The sequence below is a fragment of the Aphelocoma coerulescens genome, chromosome 18 (genome assembly GCF_041296385.1).
Source record: "Aphelocoma coerulescens isolate FSJ_1873_10779 chromosome 18, UR_Acoe_1.0, whole genome shotgun sequence".
NCBI classification, from domain to species: Eukaryota; Metazoa; Chordata; class Aves; order Passeriformes; family Corvidae; genus Aphelocoma; species Aphelocoma coerulescens.
In genome coordinates, this window is record NC_091031.1 from 7,012,317 (window position 1) to 7,030,655 (window position 18,339).

Sequence of the window (18,339 nt, forward strand, 5' to 3'; positions counted from 1 at the left end):
TGTCAACCTGAACTGCTGCTCCCCATGGTAGGTGCAGCCCCCCTCGCCTCCACACCCCCCTTGCCAAAGCTCTGAATCACCTCAGAAAGCAGCATTGATGTAATCTCCTGCTCAAGAGTTCAGCATTAGGACTGCATCAGCTGCGAGACGTAAGGAGAGCCACATCACACAAGCAGCTGTTCCACAAAAGCTTTATTGCACGTTTGAGTACGAGTTCCCATTATCACATTTCCTGAGTTTCTTAATGAGCTTGCAAATGAGATTTAAAGAGGGAGAAGTCAGAGATCTCCCTTCCTTGAGTCGAGACAGAGATGAGGTGGGAGAACAGTGCCCTGTAGGCAAGTCCTCTGCCGTGAGAAAGGGCTGGGCTGAGGTGGGTTTACCCTCTGCCTCCATCACAGAGCCACTGCCACCGTCACCATTTCCACAGGCCAGGGAGGAGGGGTTGCAATCCTGCAGTGCTCTGGCGGGGAGCACGGGGGGGTCAGGGACAGCCAGGGAAGGGGCCCCGCTGACGCTGCCCCTGCGCCACGGATAAAGAAGAGATTACAGCTCACGGCTTGTAATCTGGCTTAAAACCTGACACCGTCACTGTAGGCAATCTGGGCTAAGAGAAGCATTTAATAAGCTTCAAAACACACAGGCCAGAAAAATAACCTCACCAGTGAATGGAGACAAAGAGCTCAAGGCACTGCTTGCACCAGTCAGCACTGGCAGGTACTGATGGACACAGGACCCCTCATGATCCGGAACAAAGCAATTACATGCTTGTTATCCCAACCTACCCCATAAGACAGAACCCAGGATTTAACTGTGGGAAGCAGAAAGCAAATTAATGCCCTTTTCTGCCTGTGTAGAACTCACAAGTGGAGAGCACCCGGAGCTGCCTTGCCTTGGGATGTTGCAGGAGCTGCAGCACTTAGGGGCTGCTCCGAGGTTAAGGCAGTGACAGACAAAGAAGCCAGACTCAAGTAGCAGGTCTGTTTTGGCTTCCCTGGAAGGGTTTATTTAAAAAGACAATCATTATTAAAAGATGCCTGCTCTGTCACAAATGACAAGGCAACAAAGCCATTTGGCTTGTGGCTAAAGGGGAGGCAGCAAGACACAGGGAAGCTTCTCCATGCGACTTGCCATGGGAAAGTGGCTGGCCAGGAGTCCCCCAGGTGCACACACACCTCCCCTCACCTGCAGTACATGATTCATTAATGCTCCAAGGACACGACAAGAATCACCCCCAGGAATGGCAGCTGGCTGCAGGGATGTGGGGCCAGCCAGCAGCCTCAGGTCTTGAGATTTTGGGAACCCAGAGTTCATCATTACCAGAGAGGCCCCAGTGTCACACAGCCCTCTGGAGCCACCACCAGCCCCAGGCACAAGCCCTGGGCTCCCAGGCTCTGCTCATGACCCACTGGTGTTGCCCCAGGATGGTACCCCTGGGGCAGTGCCACGTTCCCACCACTGCTGCCTTAGTGGCCGACGATCCGCAGCATCTCCGCGGGATCCACGATCTTCTCCCGGGGTTTGCCAGCAGCTTTGCCTCTTGCCACTTCAGCAGCATCAATCTTCTCCCAGTCCGAGAAGGAAACAGGACGGACCCCTGGGGTGATGGTGAGAGACGGGAGAGAGAACTTAACCAGGTGAGAACAAGTTCAGCCTCACCTCCCCGTTGGCAGGGCCCTGATGTGGCAGCAAAGCTGCCCTTTTCCGACACGGTGTCAGAGCTCAGCCTCGCAAAGGAGAAATAATTTCTAACGCCTCAAGGAGAGGGGTGGCAGGTTCCAGTCGGCTCAGATCAGTCAGACCTTTGCGAGCCATAACAACTGCGAGCACAAACCACCTCAGGGGACAAAATGCTTCCAGTTCACTGTTAAACCTCAGACAGTTTAAGAGGCAAAACACACACACACTTTAATTGAATGTCTTTAAACACGGCTACAAGAAATTACTCTCCTGGGCATTTTAATCTTTCCCTTAACTTGCTTGGAAGGATTACTAGGAAAACCACTCAAGAGCAATAGCTCACTGTCTTGGCAGCTGACAGTGACATTTTACCCAAGGTCTGTGCTGCTTTTAATGGCCCTTCCCAGAAAGTGGTCATTAACCTTAGCAATGACACAGATATTTGAGAAAATTCAAGTCCTGTTCTCCCTGGGTTCTGGAACATCGAAACAGCAGCAAAATCCATTCCCATGGTTCAGACTCTGCTCCCTCACAGACCCAGGAGGAGTCTGGCTGCATTGAACCCTCCTGCTGGCTGCTACCAAGCCTTGCACTGACCTCGGCTGCGCAGGATGCTCTCCACGACCCCAAAGCCTTCTCTGGAGGAGGATATATCTAGCACACCTCGCTGGAGATCCTCCAGCACAGACTGGGCAGTGTCAAAGCTGTCGTTCATGGTGGTGATGATGACGCCCGTGGGTCCTCTCTTCACCCACCCGCTGCAGTACAGACCTGCAGGGGCACATGGAGCAGCCAGGCTGGGGTCAGCACATGCCCTCAGACCCTTCTGGCTGCAAGTCCTTGCCCTGTTCCCCACCTTGGTGGTGTGAACAGACCCTTAGACAGTGCTGTGGCAGGAATCTGTGTGCCTGCAGATCAGCACTAAGCAGCTGCGTGGGCTGTGTCACTTCAGTTAACAGCATCCAGTAAAACCCCCCTGTGTTAAACCAGACAACCCTAAAAAGAGATGGAGACTGGCCAGCTCTTAACCCCTGATGGAGGCAGCATTTCCCCAGCTTCCACTCTCTAAGGTGTGCAATATCCATCCCCTTGGTGAATGAACTTCCCACCCCAAAGCCCCCAACCCACCCGCTGTGCTCAACATGTCCCATGCAAATCCCTGTGGATACAGACCTGGGACACCCTCCACTCTGCCCGAGCTGTTGGGGATGACCCCATGCTGGCTGTCAAAGGGCACAGCCGGGTCCAGTGGCAGGCTCCGGTAGCCAATGCTGCTGAGCACCAGCCCACACTCCAGCTCCTCCACATCTCCAGTGGGAATGGCTTTGGCAGAGTCACCTGAGCCCTGAGAGAGGGAGGAAAAGGCTGCTGACCACCCCAGTCACCACTGCAGAGCAGCAGCCCCCTCCAGTCCCCTTTGGCATCTTTGATCCCTGGGTATTTGCTAAAAGCAGCATCAGGGAAGGAGCTCCCTGTGGAAAAACTCCTGGTGGTACCAGAAGCTCTTGTTGGTACCAGATCCCCTGAGAGCCTGCCAGAGGCCACTCCAGCCAGCCAGGGAACACAGAGCTGTCCTTGGAGAGATTCCCAAGGGATGCAACAGTGTTCTGCTCCATCCCAGCTTCCCAGGGCCACACCAGCCCCCCTGGTACCTCCAGGCGGGTCAGGGCCATGCGGACGCCCCTCGCCCTCCTCCCATCAGCACTGGGCAGAACTTCCTGGGGGCTGCGCTGGAACTTCAGCCCCCACGCCCGGGGGGCTGCTGCCCCTTCCTGCACCTCCACTGGCTTATCCAGGGCTGTTTTGATCATCAGCTCAGTCAGTCGCTTCCTGGGCCTGGGAGCATCTGGGAAAAGAGAGAAATCTTCGCAACGGGAATCAGCAAAAGCTCCTCGGGACACAGCACGGGGCCAAGGCCGCGTCAGGGCAGTGTCAGTATGTGAGTCTGTCATGTTGGTGGGAGTCTGTCACCTATGAGATGACAAACTGCAAGTCAAAGTGACCAGGGGACCTCCTGAGGCTTGAGGCCAGTGGGACACACAAATCAAAGTCTGCAATTTCCTGTCTTGCTGGTGCTTGGAGGCAGCAGCCTGTGGAGAAGAGCAGGTCTCTGGACACCCTTGAACTCAGTGTTTTCTTTTTAGGTTTACAGGAAGCTCTTAAATCAACAGCCTTGGGATCTCCCCTGCAAGGTTCCCTCAGCCCTCCTGAGTCTCCTGCCCTCATCACTCAGGTTGTAAGCACTGAGTGGCTGCACAAACAGAGATACACAATATTCCCTTGTCTTGGTGCCTCCTGGCACTCTGAGGACATGACACACCATGGTCACAGCCTTCATGAGCCAGGCATTAAGCAGAGGACAAGATATTCTCTGATGTGCACTCTGAGCACCTCCAGATCGCTCCTGGATGCTCGCCTGCCAAGGTGATTCCCTGTCTGGAGGAGCATGGCACACTTCCCTCACCTTTAACAGCATTTTCGAGTCCTGTGAAGTCGGCAGGGTCCAGGACAGCTCTGGCACCAGGCAGGTTTATCATCTCCCGCAGCTCCTGGGAATTGTGGGCAGGAAAATGTTACCTCCAGCAGAGAGGACATCCAACAGCCCCAGAGCCCCTCCCTCAGCAGTCCAGGCTAGGAGCCAGGAAATGGGTGCAGGAAGGAGGATGCCTGGGATCCACACTCACCCCCAAACCACCTCTCCCCACCAGGGACGAGCAGTTTGGGGCTCAACTTTGGGAAACAGCAGCACCTCCAGCCTCACCTTGATGGTGAAAGCGACTTGGAGAGGTCCCCTCCTCCCAACCAGCCAGACACGCTTCACCTTGCTGCAGGCAAGAGCTGCCAGGGAGCTGTCAGTGATGTCTGTCTTCTGCAAAACAGAGACGGCAGAGTGGGACGAGGGCAGATCTGGAGGGAGCTGGGGGAAGGCACAGCCTCTGAAGGTGAAAAATCAGCAGAAAAGCTGGCTGTGCATGCAGAGAGCCCGGGGAGGACGGGAAACAAGTCATCTCCCTTTGCACAGAGCTATTTGCACAGCTGGTCCCTCATCACTGAATGTTCCTTCCGAGGCCATAATGCACCAGAGGTAACGAGCCAGCACTCCCTGACTGCCTCAGGGGATCCACCCAGCAGGTTCACCTTGGGGCTAACAGAGCAAAGCCCTCCAGTGAGCTCCATTCTGAGGTGCCTGCAGATGCTGTTAGGTGACTTCCCAGCTCAGGATATACAGGCTCTGCCTGAAACCTGCTGCAACCCACAGCTCAAATCACCACCTGCCTGCCCCAGGCAGCTCCAGCACAAGCACGGCCAGGCCTCAACCTGGCATTGGCACCTCACAGAAATCCTGTGCTCTGTTTCAGTCGTGTGTTTATCTAGATTGCACGATCTTTTCCAGAGAAAACAGGATGGGAGGGACACCAGGTAACCAGGATAAACCATTCCTGCCCACCCTGGCACTCATTCCAGTACCATGTCTTTTGCAGCACAGCTCCCAGCTGGCTTTAGTCACTGGTTGGCAGAGCCTCCAAGTTTGGGGGTTTTTTAAAATTAATTTAGATATTAATACAGGAAGTTGTTGCACAGCTGTAACAAACCTCGTGGCATTTCTCCCAGAGGGAAAGCTTTTGCTGCCAACATCTGGGGCAGCAGCTGATGCACACCAGCTCCCAGCTGTCTGTAGGGATGAGGTGCCCCAGTCTGCCCAGTGCCACCAGCTGAAACCAGGCTGCTGCCCTCAGCTCCAGTAGGAAAAGATAAACCCCAGCAGAAGTTTCCAGTTTGGTGGCAGAAGAGGGAAAGCGGCTCCTCTTTTGCTTCTCATGGAAAAGCAAGGGATGATGCTCGATTTCCAACTTTTTGGATGCCAGAAGAGCAATCCAGAGGGTTCTGCAGCATCACCCAAGGCATGGCCACAGCCTTGGATCACTCCCTACAGACTGTGAATCCATGGGTGCACCTGAGAGGCAGCAGCCTTCCCTGGGGAGAGATCCCAAAGGCAGGGGAGTCTGTCTTTGACCAGGAGACGGGTGGGAGCCAGCAGCCACCCAGCAGGGAGGAAATTTGGGGCCTGGGCTGCCCTCATGGTGCAGAGGACCCATCACTCACCCTGAGGAGCTGCAGTGGAGACAGGAGGATCCGGGCAATGTCCAGTGCCACGTTGCCATGACCCAGAATCAGCGCCGTCTCACAGCTCAGGTCAGGCTTTAGCTGTGGGGAGAGACCCAGCTGTGACTGAATCCACATGGCCTCCATGATGTCCAGCCCTTTAGACCCGCTCCTACCACCCAAATTCCCTTCCACTCTGCTTTGCCTCAGAAAGAGGTGATGCAGATGGGGAAACTCCACACGAGCCTCCCCCCCCAGGCAGACACAGCAACAGAGCCGCCCCAGGCACCCCACACGATCCCTCTTCCCACCTTGCCTGCTCTCCTGGGAGCAGGAGCTGTTTGGGCCAAAAAGCCTCCTCAGGACACAGAGCATCACCCCTACAGGTTCCCATCTGGCCCTGCCAAAATGTGCTGCCAACGTGCAGAGCCAGCTAATCCGCTCTCACTGATGTGCAAATTGTTCACATTTCTACCATCTAAGAAGGATTTAACATGGCTCCTGCTAATCTTTTCCAATTGCAGGCCTTTCAGGACTTAATCTGGAGCTGAATGCCTGCATTGGGATGGGAAGAAGGGCAGGGAGCACAGGGCTGTACTCACGTCCCGGTTCTCAGGCAGCCCGTTGTACCAGCCCACGAAGGCTCGGGCTGAGTAAACACCAGGGAGGTTCTCCCCTGGGATCCCCAGGACCCGGCTGTCTTCAGCACCATAACTCTGAGGAGGGAGCAGACAGTCAGAGATGTCACCATGTGCAGGGTTGGACACCAAAACACAAATCTCCCCTTCCAGCTGCTGCCAGGGTCACTGCATGGCTGTGATATCCCATGCCAAGGGCTGGGATACTCAGTGGAAGGGCTCACCACAGCCCAAGCAGAGGGGCTTCATCCACCTCATCATCCTGGGCTCCAGAGCCAAATTTGACATCCTTGGTCCAAGGCAGAGCATGACAAGCTGAGGACTGAGCAGCAAGGACAAATGCATGGCAGGCTGAAATAAGCACTGGCCAGCACAGGGAGAGGTTTCAGAGACCTGCACTCAATGCCAAGCTCCAGCACACACTCCCCCTGCAAGGACTTTGGACAAGCCCTGAGCTGTCCCGAGGCTGGGAAGAGTTTCCCATGATAACAGGGCACCCAGAAACACCTCACCCAAACACTCTTCCCAAGCTCCTAGTGGGGAATAACCCTGCAGACCTTTCCCAGGACCCCTGGGGCACCGAGGTGGTGGGTACCCACCAGCACCACGGCGTGGTAGGCCTGCTGCAGCTCCGGCACCATCACGTCCCTCCCCACGGTGACGTTCCCGTAGTAGGCGCAGCGGTCCGAGCGCGCCGTCTGCGTGAAGGTGTTGATCACGTTCTGCAGAGAGCACAGACCTGGAGTTATGTCCCACAGCCAGGGCCAAGGCCTGCTGCCAGCAGGAGATCCCTGTCCCCATCCCCTCCAGCCTTGAGATACTTCACTGTCTCATCCCGGCCAAGCTATTCTGAGACTCTTATCTACCAACAGCCAGAGATAACTCACAGGGAAGATAAGCACAGCTGTGACTTGGCACTCTGTCCACCACCCTTTGTGAAAGGAAAATCCGTATTTTGTACCCACCTGAGGCGGACAAGACCTTTCCAGTACATTCAGCCCCTCAAAATAAACCCCTGTGCAGGGGAGAACTTCCCAAAAGTGAGGTGTGCAGTCCACCCGAGCGCCTCTGCCGGCATCTCATCTCAACCCTTCCTGAAAGCCTCGAGAGAGGATGCAGGCCAGGATGGCATCCAGATCTTTTTCTGAGTGATCAGGGCTACACAGCAAAACCACCACTCCCACCCCTGCAGCTCCAGATGGACTCAGCCTGGGGACAGGACAGGGCAGATACCACAGTAACAGCTGGGGCAGCATCTGCAGTATGTCCATTCCTCCTCTCTCAGCACAAAGGGATCCAGGCATTTTGGTCTTATGATCTCCAGGGATTAGAGGAAATCGCTGCAAGATATTGCTGTGTCTGGATGTCCTGTGTCCTACCCTTCCAACCCCCTCCACTCCAGCTCAGATACAGCAGATACCCCTGGGTACAACTCACTGCCAGGCAAAGGGAAATGGTTGGGAAATCTTTGTCTTAGCTTTTCCTTGCCCAGGAGAGCACCTACAGCCCAACTCCACGGCCCCCATGAGGAGATCTGTGTGTTCCCAGAATGGGTACTGACTGAGGGGCAAACGGCAGCAGCAATGAGCAGGTGAGATCTTGCTGGTGCAAAGTGCCCAGGGACAAAGAAACCCATCCATGCTCCTCGGCCTTGGTCTGGGCCAGGCTTACCAGCACCAGGAGCAGCACCTCCCATCACAAGCCCCTAGTTCTGACCCGCTGTCCAGAGCCCCAGTGCCAGGTGTCCCATGTCACCCGTCCGTAGCATGGACAAGGAGGAGATCTGGACCTCTCTGGTGTGACAGCTCCATGTCACAGAGAGCCTGACACACCAGGAAGGACAGTGACCACCTCAGCTGCACCCACCACTGTCACCACATTCAACCACACAGGCAAGGGCAGGCAGCCAGCACCAACCTTCACCTCGGGGTGGTCTGGGGCCACCCCAAAACGGACGAGCCCGAAGGGAACAGGCAGCTTCTCATAGATGTCCACCAGGGCCCCGCCATGGTGCTGTGGGAGAAGAAAGTCACAGTCAGGGGATGAGGACAGAAAGGTCACAGGAGCCTAGCAACACTCATCTGCCACTGGGGGAAATGCAGGGCAGGAGGGGGGGGCTGCATCAAGCGAGAAACAGCCTCATCCAGAGTTTTCCAAGAGCAGGATGATGCTGCACCTGTTACTGCCAGCTCAGACCACAATGTCTAGCACAGAGTGACCCCCAACCACCATCAAGTCCACCTTGTGGGGCTCCATGTCCCTACCCAGTCCTGAGCTCCTTTTCCACACTAACCTGGTGGGATCCAATACCCAGGGAGCTGATCAGAGAGCCCCCAGGCCAGCTGGGAAGCTCCCAGTGCAGCACCCTGGGTGCGGGGGGACCTGCCAGACATCTCCCAGTCCCCAGCAGAGAAGCCCATGCCCTGAGCTGAGTCACCTCAGGGTCAGAGCTTTAGACAGATGTTTGGCTTCAAGGCTTTTGTTATCTTGTATTTTGAGTCAGCCTCTTCCCAAGATTAAGCAGCCCTGAAATTCGTCCCTGGGGCTCAGTAACAGCTATTTTCCAACACATTCCAGAGACAACACAGCACGGTTTAATGATGGGGCTAAGCTGCTGTATCTCTGGAGGGTGCCAGCAGCCCAGTTCTGTGTTCAGGTCTCATTTCCCAACAGACCTGACTGCCTGGAGCACTGAAGTTTGCAGACACAAGGTAAAGCACCACCCATGTGCCTTAATTCCGGTGGGGAAGGAGGAGGGAGGAGAGCAGGTCCTACACACCCACTTTTAACACACAGGTAATGTCATTCCTGCTGGGTGACAACAGCTCTGAGAGAGGCAGATTCCTGCTGATTATTTGATTCTAGAAAAATCACCTGGAAGGAACTCGCAGCAACCAACCTAAATCCTGAATGGACGGGCCAGGCACAGGGCAGGGATGAAAGCAGCGCTACCCACCCCAATCAAAGAGGCCCAGGAGGACCTTGTGGCGTCTGGGCTGTCCCAAGCAGCCCCACAACAACACAGACCCGGCTGGAGCAGGGCCAGGAGCCCCCTAAACCACCCCACAACCTGCCGAGAGCCAGGCAGCACAGAGATGCCTCCCTCGGTGGCCAGGTCCCATCCCGGTACCTTGAGGATGTGCTGAGCCGTGTAGAAGCCGGCGGGGCCGCTGCCCACCACGCAGACCCGAGGCGCCGCGGCAGGCGAGGACAGCCACCGCCGCAGACCTGCAGGGCACAAGGACAGGCAGGGCGTGAAGCCGCAGGAGCTGCCAGGGCCGGCACGGCCCCTCCCTGCAGCCCGGCACCCACCCAGCGGGGCTCGTCCCCTCGCGCCGGCCATGGCCGCAGCGGAGCGCAGAGCGGCCGGCGTTGATGCACCGCACCCGGGCAGGCGGAAACACCCCTGGGTCAGGGGCCTTGGCGCTTACGGCCGGGCCGGGGCCGGCGGCACCGGGGTGGCCGGAGGGGTGTCGGCTGCTCCAGAGCGCCAGAACCGAGACCCCCGACCCCGCGCACCGGGGTCCCCGTGCGTCTCAGTCCCCCCTGGGCTGGTGCACGGGCATGCGAGGCGCGGTTCTCGCAGCCCCCCGGGCCCGCTGCCCCGGCTGCCCCGGTTATCCCGGTTATCCCGGTTATCCCGGTCCCGGCCCGCTCTCCCCCCGCACACGTGGCCCCCCCAGGCCGGGTTCCGCCGCCTCCAGGCCCCGCCTCCGCCCGCCAGGCCCCGCCCCCTCCCCTCCGCTGACCAATCGTGAGGCCGGACAGCGCCTTGTTTAGCATAACCCCTCCCCCCTCCGCCGCCTGGCCCCGCCCCCGCCCCGACAGCCAATGGCGGCTCGCCGTTTCCATCGAGGCTGACCGGAAACGAGGCGATACCATAGAGAGCGAGGAAGGAGCAGCCGTGTGGCGGCCGTTCGCACCGCCGCTCTTTATGGTGAGACGTCCGCGGTACCCGGTGCGCTCTCGCAGCATCATCATCGCCGATGCTGCTAATTGCCTGCCCCCCTTTATCACCAAAAAACGAGACCAGCTGCCGAGGGCTACCGAGGGAAACCGAAGCTCAGAGTGATTTTAACCATGCGCTGCACAGCCGCCCTGCTCTTGCCAGGAGAAACTCACAGCATCCTTCAATTAGGGGTCAAACATTAATGCCAGAGAGAGTGGAAAAATGACAGAGCTCCTGGCCCAGCGTCCCCATAGTCTCTTCCTTATTTCCTCCTTAATCCCCATCACTCAGCTCATTTCAAATGCTGGCGCTCACACCCCCCATGCAGGAGCACCACATCCCATCTTGGTTCAGCCTCTGCACAACACACCAGCCAGAAATATCAGCTCAGCGGGCCCAGCAGACGTTTAAAAGTTGGCCAGATGCCAGAGCACACAGGCGAGTGCTTCACGGGCCTTTTTAAATGCAATTAAGACCATGAGGAGTTTACAGCCAGAAGCCGGTTGTAATACGGGTCATAAAGCCCACACACTCTCTCCTGGTCCTGGAAATGAGTTGATGGCTTTCCGCAAAGGCACGCTGAGAACGGCAGCTGGCTCTGTGCCTCCATCTGCAGCTGCTCCTTCAGGGGGGTTGTGGTGAGGACCAGGAATTCCGACAGCTCCAAACCCTCATCCTCAGGTCAGCACAGCAATCATCGACCCCCTGCCCAGAGAGGCAAGGCTGAAGGCTCCAAATATCACCATAGAGGTCATCCACGAAAGCTTAAATTAGGAGGGTTCCAATCACAGGAGTCAGAATCCTCCTTTTCCCCAGAATTCTCCCTTTCCCCCATTAACTTCTGTATCCACCAGTTCTGGCAGGGAATAATGCACCTGTTTCCCAAGTCACAGGCCGTCCCCCGCTGGCTGAGGGACCTGCAAACGCTCGCCTTTAGATGGCACTGCGTTAAACAACATCCATGAAATCCGGCCGGGAAAAGGGCAGTTGCTCCCACCAGTGCTTGGCACAATTTGGGGCTGATCTCTTTGGAGCAGGAGAGGGCAAAAGAGCATCTTGTGCCCTCAAACGGGAACGCGTGAGGTTGAGGTTACCCTGCCTGAACGAAAAGCACCTCTAATGGCCCTCACCCCCTCACTGGAGCTGGGAATGCTGGTAATTCATCACATTTATCTTAATTTTTCTCTGATGCTCAACTGAGAGATGAATCAGGGAGGCAGTTCTGGGGAGGGTCTTTGACCCCCGGGAGCATTCAGGCCATTTAGTTTGGCCAAACCCCTCCAGCTGCTCCCCTACCTACAGACCCAGCCTAACCCATGCTCAAAGGATGGGAATTTGCCCTTTGGATGTTTCATAATGTCCTGGATCGATGACCCACATGGGCCTGGATAGAGGTGGCAATGCCACCAGATCAGTGCATCAGCATCCCCTGGGCACCAGCCCAGGATAAATCAATAATTCAACATTTCTGATGCCAAAGGGGTCACACCAGATGGACCCAGGGCCACTTCTCCTTGTCCTGAGCCTGGATCATCTACACAGGAATGCCATGGCCATCCCAGCTCCAGCCTCACATCACAGGGACACTTCTCCAGTGCATCTGAGGATGTTCCTGGACTTGGTGAAGTGGGGTAAAGCACCATGGACTGCCTGCTGCAACAATCACCCTGCCCCGGGCCAGGCCCAGGGCAGAGCCTCCCTGTGCCTTGGGACACATCTGTTTGTGCAGCCTTATAAATCCACATTGTGGGACTGTGGGGGTCCAGCCTGATGGGAGGACAGCTCAAATCAAGGAGCAAAACCCCAGGCTCAGAGCAAAGCCATGCTGGTCCCAGTTTGGCCATCTGCCCTTTCTGCTGCCAGCTCCCCACCGTGACACTGGGGTGGACTTTGTCATCGGTCTTGTGGGTCAGGGACAGCAGAGCACCCTGGTAAAGCCAGACACAGCTTCCCAGAGGAGGTTGGAACTGGCCACAGGAGCATCCTGGCTCCTGGCAGCAGCACAGGGGGCAAAGTTAACCCTCCCTAAACAGGGAAAGTCTTCCAAGCCCTGGACACCTGCCTGCCTCTGGCAGATGATTGCCCTGATAAATCCTTGCCACAGCAATGGCCACGTCTGGGGTCACCTCTGGAACCCCAATACAGACACCACCCTTGGGGTGAGGGTCTTTCCCCCAGTCCTACCCTGGGCACCACAGGATACCAGTAAGACTTCCACCAGCAACAAAACCCAATGATGAAGGAAATCCACCCCGAAGTGTTAAGGCTGAATTTGCCAAATCTTTGTTCCTAGAAGGGACTGATTTAGCCCAAAGTCAGGCAAAGCACAAGCAGCAGTGACACAACCCCCTCCCCACCATCCACCCCTTCCCTGAGACCCCGACCACAGAGCTGCAGCTCCATCCTACAGATCCTGGTGCTTCTCAGTTCTGGATGTCCTGGATGTGGCGCCGCGTCCCCCACGGATGGGGGAGGTTTCCTCTCCCCAGGTGTGAAAGCAGAGTGAATAAAACTAAGCCCTGGCTGGGAATAACTGTGGGGGGACCCCGATTTTTCCGTCCCTGGTGTTGCACCACGTGGCTCTCCCCCTGCAGTGGCTCCGTGCACCATTTTCTAGCCAAAAGCAAAACTTCAGGGAGGGCTGTTTCCTATGCCATGGCTTCATGGAGGTGTTGGTCCTGCTAAAACCATCCCTGCTGCATGTCCCTGCGGGAAACAGCCCCCCAAGTGCTGTGGCCCCCACAGTCCTCACTGGATGCCCACCAGCTCCGTTATGGGGGGAGCGTGGACCATCAGCTCCTCGTATCTCTGGAGGAAGAGCCGGAGCCTGGAGCTGTAGGTGTCCTCGTTGTAGGGCAGCTTCTTCTGCTTCAGGTACTGGGAGACGATGGGTTTGATCTGCAAAGGCAAAGGCAGCGTCACCTCTGTGCAGGACGCCCTGGTGTTTGTACACGGTGCCTGAAACGTGCCCAGAAAACTCATCCCCCATGCCCAAAGCTGGGCTGGAGCAGGCAGCACCGGCTGTAATATCTTTGTTGTGAATATTAAGAGGAAGGTGGTTTCCAGCTGCAACATCACAGGGAGTTCACCCTGGCAAAACGCTTTTGTAGGGCTCTGAATTAGGAGAGATGCCCTAATGAGAGCCAGCCACGAATGCTCATCGTTCACACCCATTGTTATTCCCACGTGCCCACACAGCCAGCTCGGTGATGGGACTGGGAAGTTCCCACAGACTTAATTACCCCCTTCCCTGCAACACCCCTTTGGGGGAGGTAGGTTCTGCCAGCCCTGTGAACTTGAGCAAAGGGCACTGAAAACAAGGGCACAGCATTAAATGAATGGCGATCCTGTGCTGAAGGGCAGTGTGTGGACCTGCCTTGGGATCCCCTCCAGCCAGGGCAGTGCTCGGAGCCCACGTTTTAAACACACCCCACACCTCAGAGCAGCAAGTAAGAGCATGACCAAAGTGATAGGAGGTTTGCCTGGATGTTGTCTGAACCAAAAACTGCACAGTGCTGGGGATGCTTTCCCAATGGAATAACTGGGAGGATCCTGGACTGCTGAAAGGCTGCTGCAGGCTGGAACTGGGACCAGGAGAAGGGGCAGGGAGCAGAAACCCAGGAGAAACAGGAATGGGATAGCAGGAGGTGGGTTACGGGCTGTGGCAAAGCAGCGAGTGCTTTCCAACACGGGAAGGAGCAGCACAGACAGGTCTGGCAGCGGGGAGAGGAGGTGGTGGATGTCTCGTCCCCATGTCACCTCCCAGCACTCTCAGCCACCCTGTGGGGTCATCTCACCTTCAGGCACATGTTGTCAGAGAGGCTGGGGAAGAGGTGATGCTCCACGTGGCAGCTGATGAGCGAGTGGCCGAAGGACCAGTCAAGGAGGGCGTTGCGGGGCAGGTTGAGGACACCCAGGCTCATGAGGTGGATCCTCTTGGGTTTGCGGTCGGCCGCGAACATGGGGAGGCCGATGTGCTGTGGGAGAGGCAGGGTGGGCACCCTGTGGCGCCTGTCACCTCCCCAGTTTCTTCCCAGCAGAGCCAATGGCAGCTCTGTCTGTGTGTGGGCATGAAGAGCCACATTTTGGGGTCTCTCTGCCAGCCCCAGAGCTGGGTTGGTCCCTAAAGTTACTCTATCTTGTGTTTGTCTGTCCATAGAGCCACCAAGGAGCTCCCAGGCTCTGTTCCCCCAACTCATCCACATTTAGAGCCACCAGCCTCTCCCCATCCCAGGGCCTGTAACACCACCTGAAACCCACATCAGCCCTCCCAATCCTGCCAGCCACTGCAGAGGACATCATCCTCATGCCCTTTGCACTCATCTGCCCTGCCATTTTCCAAGGACCACCACTTTCCACCCAGCACCACCAGCCTGATCCTCCCAGTGACAACATCAGCACAAGGCAGGTGACAACTGAACCCACCCGCCTTAAGGTGACACAAGCTCCAGCCAGCAGCATCAGGGCTTTGCCACCAGCCCTGGGTGGTGGCTGGCCTGTCTCCAGCACTGTTGGGATATCTTGAAGCTTCAGGTTTCTACCTGGAATATGTTGACATGGATGTAGGGATGGGCCAGGAGGGAGCGGGTGAGCAGCATGCAGAGCAGGGCGGACCACGGTGACTGGAAGCCTGAGACGTGGAGCAGGAGCCAGTAATGGCAGTAAAACCCCAGAAACATGCAGCAGAGGGTCCGGAGAGCTGCTTTCCACTCCACATTCCTCAATAAATCTGCACAAGGAAGAGGAGGCAGCACATGGGAGAGGTGTTGTTTCCTTACCACCACTGCTGCTCCAGCAGCCAGGCTGCCCAGTGTGCCAATAGCCCCACAGCCCAGGCCATGAACTCACTTTCCCCATCCTCCAGGTTGGCCCAAACTCTATAGAACTGCTGGGGTTTGGGTCTGAGAGCCTCCCCAGAGCAGCAGATCCAGCCGTGCATCATCACTCAGGGGACTCAGATGCATCTTCATTTCTTACAATTTGCCAAGTCATTGTCCGTGCATTTGGCACTGCCCAGAGCTGGGTCATGCAGCCTGGAGGGCTTTGCTTCCTCAGCCTCTTACTGCTCTCTGGGCTCTTCTCCCTGATTGTTTCCTGGCACCATTATGTTCCTGGAGCCATCACCTTTCCTGCCCAAGCTCTTTATGTCTGGCCCCCGCCCCCCACGCCTCCACCCCATACACGGCCATCAAACACCCCGTGTGATGCTCTGATCAACCTGAGACCCACTTGTGACACCCATTATGGCCACAGATCTGAGTTAAAGGAGAATGGATTTGGGGTGCTTCAGGCTCATGATGGCTTTTGCCAGAGATTTCAACATCCAGCAGAGGAAATGGTGAAGGGCTTTCTCAGCATCAGCAGAAAGCAGATGCAGCACATGGGGTCCCCAGGGCAAGTGCAGCATCTCCTGCCTTTCCTGCAGCCCAGTGTCCCTCCAGGGGCTGGTGTAGTTAATGTGATGCCTCCAAACAAAGCAGGACCCTTGGGTGGGGTGGGACCTGGGCAGTACAAGCTCCCTGCACCCAGCACCCTGTCCCCAGGTGCCTGGGACACGTACCAAGTGCAACCAGAGGGGTTAGGATGGGCACTGCGAGGGGCGCGATGAACATGTAAACGTAGCGGTTCAGGAAAGGAAGTTTCCAGGTGCTGGAGTCCCCCAGGCCGATGACGTTGGTGTAGCCGTGGTGGATCTTCACATGGTTGTAGGTGGCCTGCTCAACTGTGAAAGATGAGCAGAGCTGGGAGGGAAGAGAGAGAAGTTGTGGTGCCAGGGTTGGGCACTGCCTGGCTTGGGCTTGTGTGGGAGGAACTCAGGGAGATGCTCTGGAACCATAACGAAGCACCATGGGGAGATGCTCTGCACCCCACAGACCCCAAACCAGTCTGGAAATGGACTTTTAAGAGTTAAGCATTAGAAACCATTCCCACCATTCCAAACATTCCCCACCACGGCAAGGAGCTGATGGGGTGTTTTTGGGGGCTGCCCCACTCACCTCAATGAAGAAGATAGCCCACACTTTGCCCCAGGACTTGGACTCAGTCAAGGCATTGTGGCTGGCCAGGTGGCTGCCCTTGACGGTGAGGGTGTGATGCACCACGCCAAGGGTGAGGACACCCACCAAGAAAGGGATGGCCTGGGCTGACCGCAGGCACAAGAATCCTGTGGAGAAACCAGCCACGCAGGAGCTCGGCCATGCACGTCCTGCAGCTCTCTGAGCCAGGCTGGAGGTGTTGCTACACCCAAACACGCCAGCCACGGCCCTAAACCTGTTCTTCAGCCATAGTTACAGGTATTTAAACCACAGAAGTCAGAGTTTGCCTCCTCATCACCCTCATGACTGGACCAGTCACACTCACCCTTGTGCTGAAGGTTTGGCCACTTCCAGCCTTGATGGCAACGGGTGCTGCAGGTGCCCAATCCCACCCCACAGCTCTGGGATGTGGGATCCCCCTGCTGCCATGACCCTGCCAGGATTTCAGCATCCCCAGGAGTTCAAAAGCAAGGGAATGTCCCAGATTTCCAGCCAGAGACCCATGCCCAACCGTTTTCCCCTGCACCCACCACAGCCAGGGCCATTGCCACCAAAACCACCAGAGTTTCCCTGTCCCATGGTGGGACACATCACCCCCTGTCCTGCCCTGTGTACATCTGCCTGGGCACCATCCCCTCAGCCCAGGCTGTACCCCAGATACCACTGTGCCCACACCCCAGGCTGTCCCCCGGGTGTCATTGTCACCCGCTGTGGGGTCAGAGTGCACCAAGTCACGGGCTGAAGGAGTTACTGTGGCTTTGCTACAACCTCAATAGGTGCCAACGGGCTCCCAGCACAAAGCAGTCACGAGGAGGCAGTGGGACCCCTGGGGACTCCCCTGGCCGTGGTTTGGGGGGGACTGAGCCCGGTTACCTGCTGGGAGCAGGAGGAAGCTGCAGGCAAGGATGCTGATGTCCACGCCGTGCCGTTCCCACCAGCTGCTGCTCTTCACCACCTTCTGCACCAGCTCCGAGAGCTCGGTCATCAGGGCTTCCTCGGGCTGCCCTGCTCGCTCTGGGGGTCCCCCGGGGGTCACGTCCCCGTCACCCAGTGCTGGCCCCCACTCCCAGCCCTCTGCCATCATCTCTGTCCTGCTGCCCCCAGGTGCTGTCGTGCCGCGGAGCGAGGGGTCCCCCATCCCCCTGAGCCGGGGGGTACCGCTGACCTCACCGTTGACCTGCCGTCCCCTCGGCCTCGCCGGGTCCCCATCCTCCAGCGGCATCTCCCTGCTGAGCAGAGGCCACGCAGGGTGTCACCCCCAGACGATCAACCCCAGCACCCCGACCCACCGCGGACGGGCTTCCCGGCTCCTGCTGCCGCCGAAGGACACGGGAAGGGCAGGGATGGAAAAAAAAATAAACAATCCAAGGAGGACGCAGCCAGCGGAGAGGAGGAGCCACCCATCCTCCCACCACACGGACACCCCGGCCACCACAGCCCCCTACTCACGCCAGCCCTGGCTCGGTGGCTCTCCCGGCGCTGGCCATCCCAGGGTGGCCGGGCAGCCCGTGCGGCTCCGCGCACCAGGGCAGCTGCGATTTGGAGAAGGGAGGAGCAGGGGAGGACTGGGGGAGGGCGAATGCAGATTAGCGATGGCAATAATCCGCCTTCGTGGCCCATTTCGGGGAGCAGCCGTGGCAGCGGGGCCGTGGGGAGGACGCTCGGCGAGGGCACAGGGAAGCGACGGCAGCAGAGGAGGGGAAGGAGTGGAAAAAAGGTGGAGAGAGGCAGTGGAAATGCTGGAGGCGAAGGAGCCCAGCGCCAGGAATAGCCCTGAGAAACCCAAGCGGAGCACGGAGGACAGGGATAGGGTTTCGCTTCTGCCAGGGAGAGGGAGCAAACGCTGTCTGTCCCACGAGGGAGCCGTTTTGGGGAGAAAATCGACCTTTTCCACAGCAAGGAGCAGGCTGCGGGAAGGAGGGGCTGCCTGTGC

The 18,339-nt window shown here is 57.3% G+C and overlaps 2 protein-coding genes across 5 annotated transcripts; both read right to left on the bottom strand.

The window, feature by feature from the left end:
* Nucleotides 1-177: 177 nt before the first annotated feature.
* FDXR (ferredoxin reductase) lies at nucleotides 178-10,097 on the bottom strand. The gene is made up of 12 exons (XM_069032305.1): nucleotides 9,735-10,097; nucleotides 9,553-9,650; nucleotides 8,340-8,435; nucleotides 7,022-7,144; nucleotides 6,387-6,500; nucleotides 5,785-5,886; nucleotides 4,442-4,549; nucleotides 4,145-4,229; nucleotides 3,333-3,526; nucleotides 2,854-3,025; nucleotides 2,278-2,451; nucleotides 178-1,597 (listed from the first exon to the last, which is right to left on the bottom strand). The coding sequence occupies exons 1-12, from the start codon at nucleotides 9,763-9,765 to the stop codon at nucleotides 1,467-1,469; spliced, it is 1,428 nt and encodes a 475-aa protein (XP_068888406.1). The 5' UTR covers nucleotides 9,766-10,097; the 3' UTR covers nucleotides 178-1,466.
* A 2,534-nt stretch (nucleotides 10,098-12,631) lies between these two features.
* On the bottom strand, nucleotides 12,632-17,956 carry FADS6 (fatty acid desaturase 6). 4 transcript variants are annotated; one of them, XM_069032306.1, is made up of 7 exons: nucleotides 17,856-17,956; nucleotides 17,280-17,632; nucleotides 16,368-16,534; nucleotides 15,932-16,112; nucleotides 14,913-15,100; nucleotides 14,169-14,348; nucleotides 12,632-13,269 (listed from the first exon to the last, which is right to left on the bottom strand). In XM_069032306.1, exons 1-7 carry the CDS (start codon nucleotides 17,891-17,893, stop codon nucleotides 13,120-13,122), a joined length of 1,257 nt encoding a protein of 418 aa, XP_068888407.1. In that variant the 5' UTR covers nucleotides 17,894-17,956; the 3' UTR covers nucleotides 12,632-13,119. The 4 variants fall into 4 exon arrangements, with proteins under 4 accessions (XP_068888407.1, XP_068888408.1, XP_068888410.1 ...); XM_069032307.1 differs by having other exon boundaries at nucleotides 17,280-17,716; nucleotides 17,856-17,954; XM_069032309.1 differs by having other exon boundaries at nucleotides 17,280-17,635; nucleotides 17,856-17,951.
* Between the last annotated feature and the right edge of the window lie 383 nt (nucleotides 17,957-18,339).

Coding starts and splice junctions, on each gene's coding strand:
- FDXR (XM_069032305.1), bottom strand. CDS start 9,765: ATGGCCGGCGCGAGGGGACGAGCCCCGCTGG. Junction 6,501..7,021: donor CCTACCACGCCGTGGTGCTG/GTGGGTACCCAC, acceptor CTCCCTCCTCAG/AGTTATGGTGCTGAAGACAG. Junction 3,026..3,332: donor TGGCCCTGACCCGCCTGGAG/GTACCAGGGGGG, acceptor TCCCTCTCTCAG/GGCTCAGGTGACTCTGCCAA.
- FADS6 (XM_069032309.1), bottom strand. CDS start 17,893: ATGGCCAGCGCCGGGAGAGCCACCGAGCCAGGGCTGGC. Junction 15,101..15,931: donor AACCCCTCTGGTTGCACTTG/GTACGTGTCCCA, acceptor TTCCTTGTGCAG/ATTTATTGAGGAATGTGGAG. Junction 13,270..14,168: donor CTGACAACATGTGCCTGAAG/GTGAGATGACCC, acceptor TTGCCTTTGCAG/ATCAAACCCATCGTCTCCCA.